At 38.2% G+C, this 9783-nt stretch overlaps 1 protein-coding gene across 1 annotated transcript; it reads right to left on the reverse strand.

The window, feature by feature from the left end:
- Positions 1–5847: 5847 nt before the first annotated feature.
- LOC141594901 (uncharacterized) lies at positions 5848–8870 on the reverse strand. The gene is made up of 4 exons (XM_074414885.1): positions 8459–8870; positions 7591–8327; positions 7361–7473; positions 5848–6418 (listed from the first exon to the last, which is right to left on the reverse strand). The coding sequence occupies exons 1-4, from the start codon at positions 8868–8870 to the stop codon at positions 5848–5850; spliced, it is 1833 nt and encodes a 610-aa protein (XP_074270986.1).
- Between the last annotated feature and the right edge of the window lie 913 nt (positions 8871–9783).

A 9783-nucleotide genomic window follows, 5' to 3' on the forward strand; every position in this document is an offset into this window, starting at 1 on the left:
GGAGTTGTGTACTGAGGGACAATACCCAAACTTTCAAGGAGTTTTGCAAAAGGACCAGGATGTTGTCCTGATTCATCATATTTGCCATAATATTCACCACCCCTATCTGACCTTACGATTTTCACTTTCTTTCCAAATTGTCTTTCCACCTCCTTAATGTAAACCTCTAAAGCGTTTACTGATTGAGATTTTTCATGCAAAAGGTAAAGATAACAATAACGTGAATAATCATCAATAAAGGTGATGAAATATTTCTCTCCGCTCATGGAGGGAACATCAAATGGACCACATATGTCTGTATGTATAATTTCTAAAAGTGCAGTGCTTCTTGTGAACCCTTTCTTGGTGTGTTTGGTTTGCTTACCCTTAATGCATTTCACACACGTCCCAAAATCCGTAAAATCAAGAGAAGGTAGTATATTGTCTTTAACCAATATGCTCATTCTTTCTCTTGAAATATGGGCCAAACGTTTATGCCACAAGAAGGAGGAACTTTCATTAGACCTTTCACTTTCGAACTAACATGATTATGCAGGAAAACATTATGAGAAACACAAAGAGATTCTGAAAACAATTTATCTAAATAAATTCGATACAATCCGTTTTCCAAAATTCCAGAACCAACAAAAATATTGTCTCGAAACATACTGAAACAACCTTGTCCAAAACTTAATTTAAAACCACCATTATCTAACTTAGAAACTGAAATTAAATTGCGTCCGAAGGAGGGAACATAAAGGGTATCCTCCAACTTCAACTTAAATCCAGTGCTTAATTTCAAGCTAAACCTTCCAACGGCTTCTACGGAGGCTTTATCTTTATTCCCCATGTATAAGGAGGCCTCATTTGGATTTATGGTTCTTGTCGTAAGGAATCCCTGCAAGGAATTCGAAACATGTACATTAGAGCCTGAATCGAGCCACCATGTATTAGAAGGAACTTCAACATAATTTGATTCAAAACATACTAAAGCCAAAGGCTTACCCTTCTTTTCGAACCAATTCTTACGCTTTATGCAGTCATTCTGAAAGTGCCCAGGTTTCTTACGAGGAAAAAAATAACTTTTCCCGCTTCTTAATATCCTTGTTTATGCCGGATCCAGACGACTTATCGAAGGGCCGGACTTCATGCCCTTCTGTTTCCAAACTTACCCTTAGATTTCCGCTTACATGATGCACATGATGTGCCCGGGATAAGCCAATACTCTTACTTGAGGCATCACCTCATCTTTCTGTTTGATTCTTCGCTTCTGAACGGTTTATTGGTCAATTCATTAACACTCCAAATTTCCTTAATAGTGTTGTAATGAAGATGGAAAGCATCAAACTTATCGGCAAAGATTTGATGATAAGCGGGCGAGGAACGGATCCTCAACTTTCATGCCCGGTTTTCCCAACTTAGTCGCCAGATTCGTCATGTGTAACACATGGTGCTTTGCATGGTGGTTACACTCTCATTATACTTAGCGGTGGTAAGTTCGGACATAAGCCTTCCGGCTACCGCTTTATCGGTAGTCCGAAAGCGTTCTTAATGATTTCCATGTACTTGCTTGGCTGTGTTACAGCCTGTCTCCGAAATGGAGGACTTAATGTTTGGTGCAGTGGTAAGACGCAAAAACTTTAGGCAAAGACTATCAGATTTCTTCCACCAGTTATACTCTTCAAGTACTTCTTTACTCGCATCGGATCGTGGTTGGTTGTTGTATGACCCGATAAGAACTTGATCGAGTTCAAGGATCCCTAAATAGAACTCGAGATGCTCTTTCCATTCTGAGTAATTAGTACCATCAAGATGTGGAAGACTTGGACACGATTATTGAGAGAGCTTTTTGATCTATGCATTATGAACAATGCTCAAAACATTAGGCTTTGAGTTTAACACACAATAGCAATTATGACTAAGACTTGAAACTTAAATGAGTAACTCATAAACATTTATCAGGCAAGTATAGTATATGTGGACAACCTACACATGCTTAATTACATAATAGAGTATACCTTCCTTAATGAGTGTTTCACTTTAATGTCAGGTTACCTGTGGGTAAAACCTTAATACAAGTTACTTTACTCTCCTTAATGGGTGTTTTACTTTAATGTCAGGTTACCTGTGGGTAAAACATTAATACAAGTTACTTTACCCCATTAGATGCTTAGTCGGAAATTCACTACATAATTTGAGTCCACTATGGCGAACTTCAACCTAATGTGAATGTTCAATATGATTCCATTATGAGATTTGATCGCGTACGAGATGAAATCACTGTGGTGAATTTCAACTTCTCATAATGCGAAAGTCTCTTACATTCGATATCAAATGATATATTTACACAAATAATATGTAGGCTTACAACAACAATATGATAATTATATTAACTTATGTACTTAATAACATAAATATCACACGAGCATACATAATCAAACATAAGGTATCGTAAACTATAATGCGATAAGGAACTTATTCATGCTTAAGAGCTTCGATCGAGTGAAACATTAGCTCGATCGAGAACTATTATGAATAAAACAAAAAATCATAATTTTTAACCAAAAACGTCCTGAAACTCAATGAAGACGTCAGAATTAGGCTTAAAAAACGCTAAACTCGCTAGGGCGATCTGGTTTAGAACGCCGTTTACACTCGAAAAACATTATTATAACATCAAAATCCGACACTCAAAAGCGATGAACAAAGTAACTACTGCGTGAAGCGTGCTCGTGAATAGTCTTTGTCGGTGAACGAGTGTAGATGTGCGATAAAGAACCATAAACAATAAAATACAAACATCATACGAATTGAAATAATTCGATTAGGACATCATAAGAATTGAAATCATTCAATTAGGGCATCATAAGAATTGAAATAATTCAATTAGGGCATCATAAGAATTGAAATAATTCAATTAGGGCAGCGGAAACAATCATAATCAAACGAGTAAACAATCAGCCATGAATGAAAATAATAACATCATAATTAAACATTAATTTCATTCAAAAGAAATAATTGAAACATTAATCAGAACTATAATCGCAATCACAATCCTGCTCGATACCACATGTAAACATAAATTTAGAGGATCTTGATTGCGGTGATAATTCGAGATGAGTACTTACGTGGAGTAGTCATTAGATCTGATAAGGAGATTCCTTGAAATCAACAAGAAGATAAACTCCAATCTTTTGCCTTCTCCTGCCTTCCTTATTCTCTAATTCTCTTCTTGTGTGTTTCTCTTAATGAATATGAGTTAGGTTAAAACCACAAACAGGTGTAGCTTTTATTTTATAGGTGGCAGGAGGGGCATAATTAGATAAGTGGGCCTAATATGTTAATGGCCTGTAAACATTAACCGTAATCCACTTAGTCTATTACTCCGACTAAAAACCCGAAACATCATATTTAGCTATTATCTATTAGAGTGACTGACGTCAGTAATTAGGTCCACATAATAGAGAATTAATATGATAATTCTTACAAGGATAAGCAAAGTGTAGCTTTATCGTCCAACAATAATCAATGATTTTTGAGCTTGACTGCTCAATGTCACCAAGCACAAATCATACGGAAGTGTCGAAGACGTTTTTTGGTAACCATAAGAAGGCGGATTTATGCAATCGAGCTACAAAGACATTTGTCAGGCTTGAGAATCATGTCCCTCTACCTCTGCTGCTCCCAGACTGTACATGTATATCTCAAAAGACGGCTATAAGTAAAAAATCATAACTCGGCATTTTCCTCTGGTTTTGGAGTCAGGGAGCAAATCAGACCTCATATTCTCCCCTTGTTCCGAGCTCAGGCTCGGTCATCTCAATCATGCGTTTCTTATTCGAAATATTGTCGTTCCCTGTTTCTTCTATATCCTTTTCAATAATGATACCCTCGGACGCAGCCTTGGTCTTCTTAATGCTATCCAAAACTAAGCATGAAAACAACAATAAATATCAACAATGGCTTGAAAGACTGCTCCTATAACAACCCAAAAGTTCTAATAGTGTGACTTCAAAACAAATCGGAACTACAATATGGTAAGAAGGGTGACAAACCTTCCATATAACCTCTGAAATCCTCTTCCATTTCAATCACCTTGCACCGATAAAAAAAAAGATAGTACCATGTCTATATTACAAACTTGAAGAAAGCAAAACGACCAACTTCGGCAAACCAAGATATTTATAAGCTTACCTGCTCTCCATCGCCAATAAGTTCCCATCGAAGAATGGCAAAGACAAAATGTTGAAGTTTCACAACTTTTTCTCCTGAAGGCCAAAAGTACATGTTACTTGTGAAAAGTAATATGATTATGAATGATGGTAGTTCATTGATTTCCAGCGTAATGCAAGCTAGGTTAAATACTATACAATGCAATCTCAACATTATCTACTTACCTAAACTACCTCCTAAACTTTCTCCTATTAGTTATCATACAATCTTCCATATCCTAAACTAATACAAAATTAATTACATATCACAATAATATTCACAAGATAACCAAAAGATATGAACCTATTCTTGACACTCCCCCTCAAGTTGGAGCTCTAGGAACACTAAGACCCAACTTGTATTGTAGATGATCGAATGTCTCCCCTCCGAGTGCCTTCGTGAATAAGTCCGCAATCTGCTCTTTGCTTCTCACGTGTGATGTCCTAATTTCCTTCGAAACAATGTGTTGTCGAATGAAATGATAATCGACCTCTATGTGTTTCGTTCTATCGTGGAACACGGGATTTTTCGCTATGTGAATTGCAGCTTGATTGTCGCAATACAAATCCATCTCATTGACATGAAACACTCCTAAAGAAGCAAGAAAAGATTTAACCCATATCAACTCACTCGTTGCGGCTGCCATGACCCTATACTCCGCCCCCGCTGTGGATTTAGCTACCGTAACTTGTTTCTTTGCCCTCCATGATATGGGTGACTGCCCTAATGAAACAAAATAGCCACTTATTGACCTCCGCGTCAATGGACAACTCGCATAGTCGGAATCACAGTAGCCCTTAACTCGCATATCCGTCCCTTTCTTCATCGTTATTCCTTTGCTGGGATTTCGTTTTATTTACCTTACGACTCTTAAGGCAGCTTCCCAATGCTCTTTCCTCGGCTCATTGACAAATTGCGAAAGTACATGCACCGTGTATACCAAATCTGGTCTCGTGATGGTCAGATACACCAATTTTCCAACTAGACGACGATATTTCATAATGTCTTTCAAAATATAACCTTTAGCTAAAGATAAATTGTGTCGTTGTCTAATGGGTGTGTATACCGTTTTCGCTCCTTTCATTCCCGTCTCTTCTATTATACTTAGTGCATACTTTATTTGATTCAAAAACAAACCCTCCTTGCCATGAGCCACTTTAATTCCTAGAAAGTATTTTAACTTTCCCAAATCCTTAATTCCAAAACTCTTATTCAAAAAGATTTTAAATTGTTTACACGCTTCTTTATCGTTACTTACTACTATCATGTCATCGACGTAAACAAGTACTCCAATGAATATGCCATCTCAATTTGAAGTAAATAGAGAATAGTCCGCCATAGATTGTGTGAACCCATAATTCTTTAAGGAGGATGCTAATTTTGCAAACCAATTACGTGAAGCTTGTTTTAAATCGTAAATTGATTTAAGTAATTTGTATACCTTTCTTTCTTCTCCTTTTTCGAATCCTTGGGGAATTCTCATATATACTTCTTCTTCGAGATCTCCGTGCAAGAAGGCGTTGTTCACATCCAATTGCTCAATACACCAACCCTTCGATACTGCCACGACTAACATGCATCTCACACTCGTCATCTTTGCCACTGGTGGATAAGTTTCATGAAAATAAACTCCTTCTATTTGTGTGAAACCTTGTGCTACCAACTGAGCTTTATATCGTTCACAACACTACCATCAGCTTTGTATTTAATTTTGTACATCCATTTGCATCCTATGGGTTTCTTTCCATCTGGTAATGTCATAATCTTCCAAGTTTCATTCTTCTCCAATGCCTCGACTTCCTTACTCATTGCTTCTCTCCACCTCTCATCCTTCGCTGCTTCTTGATAGTTAATCGGCTCCTTTTCTTTATCAATGGCAGCTAGGAAAACTTTGTGAGTCGTAGAAAAACAATTATCTGTAACATAATTATCTAGAGGATAGCGAGTACCTGACCGGGAAGACTTTGATGGAGCGAAATGAGCATTAGAATTCGGGGTAATTATTCTTGTGGATTTACAATAATAGTCCTTCTTCCATGCGGGCTCAAATCTTTCTCTTGCTCCTCGACCCATCACCTGTTCCTCGGTTTGTGTGTTCGATGCCGGAACCTCGCCCTCTCGTTCCTCATTGACAGCCTTTGTTTCAGATTCGGACCTCTCATCCTCACTGGACTCCCCACTTTCTGATTCGACACTCCCCCTCACAACAGGACCTAGTCCCGTGTCACTGTTGTGAGCATGTGGCTGGTCATTATTGTTATGTAATTTGGGTTCAAGCTGTGGTGAGGGTTCCTTTGTTGAGACTTGATAAGGATATACATTTTCATAAAATTTAACGTCACGGGAAACAAAAACTCATCTTTCTCGTAAATCATAAACCTTCCACCCTTTCTTGCTATGTGGATACCCGATAAACACATACCGTATGCCTCTTTCACTGAATTTGTCACGGGTTTGATATTTATTATGCACATAACATAAACATCCTAAGACTCGTAAATTGTCGAGGTTAGGTCGTTTTTGATATATAACTTCATATGGGGTTTTTCCATTTAGCAAAGGAGTGGGTGTTCGGTTTATTAAATACGCAGCAGTAGTAATACATTCTCCCCAAAATTGCAAGGGTAAATTTCCTTCAAAACGCAAAGTCCTTGCCTTCTCTAGTATGTGTCGATGTTTTCTCTCGACCCTTCCATTTTGTTGGAGTGTACCTACGTTACTAGTGCGAAATAATATGCCATTTTCCTCATAATAATTCCGCATCGACCCAGCTAGTAACTCCGTCCCATTATCACTTTGTATTATTTTCACATTTGTTTCGAATTGATTTTTCACCATTTGACAAAAAATTTTCATATATTCCCCCGCTTCACTCTTTTCCTTCATTAAATAGACCCATACTCCCCGACTATGGTCATCGACTATGGTAAGAAAATAGTGCGCGCGAGTCAAACTGGGTTCTTTGTAAGGTCCCCAAAGGTCACAATGAATAAGGCCAAATAAGACATCACACCTACTATTATTAATTTTGAAAGAGGTTTGGGATTGTTTTGCCCGGCAACAAGAATCACACAAATCATCAGAATTCCAAAATAAAGTTTGTCCAACTAAATTCGAAAAATGCGAAAAAATATTCTTCGTAGGATGTCCTACCCTTCGATGCCACAACCTGCTTTCTTTATCTGCCGTGATGCTTCCAGCAATCTCCTCTTTTCCCGGCTGATAATAATACACCCCTTTTCTATGCTCACCTCGTCCAATCATCGTCTTCGTACTCCGGTCCTGCATTACACAATAACCCGGATAAAAAGTTATTAGACAATTGTTTTCATGAATTAGTCGTTGGACTGAAGTGAGATCACAAGTGAGTGAGGGCACAAACAACACATCTTTCAATACAGAATTTTTACTCAATCGAACTTCGCCATGGACCGTGGCCTCGACACGCCTACCATCAGGTAGACTGACCGTGGAATACTCCTCTTCCCAGACGTTTTTCAAACATTCTCGTCGTCCTGTCATATGATGAGATGCTCCACTATCGATTAACCATTCAAAGTTTTTAGTTAATTTCATACCTTGAATCTTATCATTGCCATCAGGACTGGTTTTTACCAAAATCATCAACCTGTCGATTTCTTCAGCCGTGAATGGGATATTTGAGTTCCCTTGTTCCTCTGTTTTAGCAGTCCCTGTCACGGCATTTGCTTGGTGATGCCCACGGCCTCTTCCTCTGCCACGACTACCATTGCCACGACCTCTCCTGCCTCGTCCACGTTCTCGTGCCTTAACCTCTTCATAGCCATGCTTATCATAACAGTTGTCTTCCGTATGATAATACTTCCCGCAGTACGTGCATCGTGGTGGTGGCGGTCTGTCAGATTCTTCTTCATCATCTCTCAAATACTTTCCTCTTTCTTTTCCACCATTGTTCCTCATAGCCATTGCAACGTCAAATCGTTCCTCTTTTACCTGGGTAAGAGACGCATGACGCTCTTCCCTTAATACTAAAGCATAGACTCGATTTAACTGAGCAATTGGCTCTTCCATGAGCAAATTTGTTCTGATTTGGCCATATAATTTTGCATCAAGCCCCATCAGAAATTGGTGCACCTTTTCTTCTTCCTTTTCTTTCGCTATGGATGCCATTTGCTCATAATTACGATCCTTTATTTTTTGTATTTGGCTAATTCGTCCCAAATAGTTTTTAGTCTAGTATAATACTCGACTACCGTCTCCTTACCTTGCTTGCATTCATTTAACTCACCTTTGAGTTGATGAACCCTGGGAGCATTCCCAGCCGAGTATCGTCCCCTTAACTCTTCCCAAATTTCGTTAATTGGTTGAGTAAATGTGATACTCGGATGTAATTTCGGATCTATCACATTTCGAAGCCATGCTCGTAACATTGCGTTGCATTGACGCCATGCTACCGCTTCTAAATCATCCTCGTCTCCGCTGCTTGATGGTTTCTTTACCGTCCCCTCAATAAAACCCAACTTATTCTTCGCATCCAATCCGTTCTTCACAGCCTCAGCCCACATATCGTAGTTTGTTCCGTCAAAAATTATTTGAGTGACGTTCAAACTCGGGCTGTCGGATGGATGAAGGTACAATGGAGACGCCATGGGAATTGTCTTTGGACCACTCCCTCCTCCTTTCACCTTATCACCAGTCATTCTGGAATTTGATTGTGTTTAATTTTTCGGAATAATTTTGTGGACCTTTTTGGCTCGAAATACCATATGAAAAGTAATATGATTATGAATAATGGTAGTTCATTGATTTCCAACGTAATGCAAGCTAGGTTAAATACTATACAATGCAATCTCAACATTATCTACTTACCTAAACTACCTCCTATACTTTCTCCTATTAGTTATCATACAATCTTCCATATCCTAAACTAATACAATTACATATCACAATAATATTCACAAGATAACCAAAAGATATGAACCTATTCTTGACATTACAGACAGATACAAAGTGATTTCGCAGCCAACCCTTCAAAAGCACCAAGCTGAACAAAATCCAAGCAGAATCCCAATATGGCGGAACTAGAAATGTCAACTGTGGCATCATTTCTAATTTACTTTCGCAGTCCTTACTTATATGCCCTTGGGGTTATCTATCCAAACATCATAAACTTTAAGTTAGATAAAATTAACAATAAAATTGTGATTTGCTTATAAAGTTCATGGGAGGTCACGACACTATATGAGTACGAGGATACACCATAGAATCTGAAAAAGTAGCTTTTGGCATACTTGAAAATAAAAGACAAGGCCTACCGATAATTAGAAGTTAGAAACTACTACTTAATATTTGGTAATGTAGCTTGTCATGGCCAAGATTGAGACGGAAACTACATACACTTTTGACGGACAGTGTTCAGGAAACAAATAATATACTCTATATCTACAAGTCAATGAGACTACCAGCACAAGTTACTTTGAAGATGAAACAACAAAAAGCGGATGTTTTTGCATTACAGGTAAGACAAATAAGCAGGGCAGAGAGATTATACCAAACAACATAGCCAACATGACAGAAGCCACATAGATATGATAAGGAGGATAATCTCCATCG

Source organism: Silene latifolia, chromosome 8, assembly GCF_048544455.1.
Source record: "Silene latifolia isolate original U9 population chromosome 8, ASM4854445v1, whole genome shotgun sequence".
In the NCBI taxonomy this organism is placed as follows: domain Eukaryota; kingdom Viridiplantae; phylum Streptophyta; class Magnoliopsida; order Caryophyllales; family Caryophyllaceae; genus Silene; species Silene latifolia.

Excerpts from the sequence above, each read along its gene's own strand:
- LOC141594901 (XM_074414885.1), bottom strand. The coding sequence starts at position 8,870 with ATGACTGGTGATAAGGTGAAAGGAGGAGGGAGTGGTCCAAAGACAATT. Across the intron at positions 8,328-8,458 it reads CAGGGTTCATCAACTCAAAG|CGAAAGAAAAGGAAGAAGAA; the intron begins GTGAGTTAAATG and ends TGGCATCCATAG. Across the intron at positions 7,474-7,590 it reads TTCGATTGAGTAAAAATTCT|GACCGGAGTACGAAGACGAT; the intron begins GTATTGAAAGAT and ends TGTGTAATGCAG.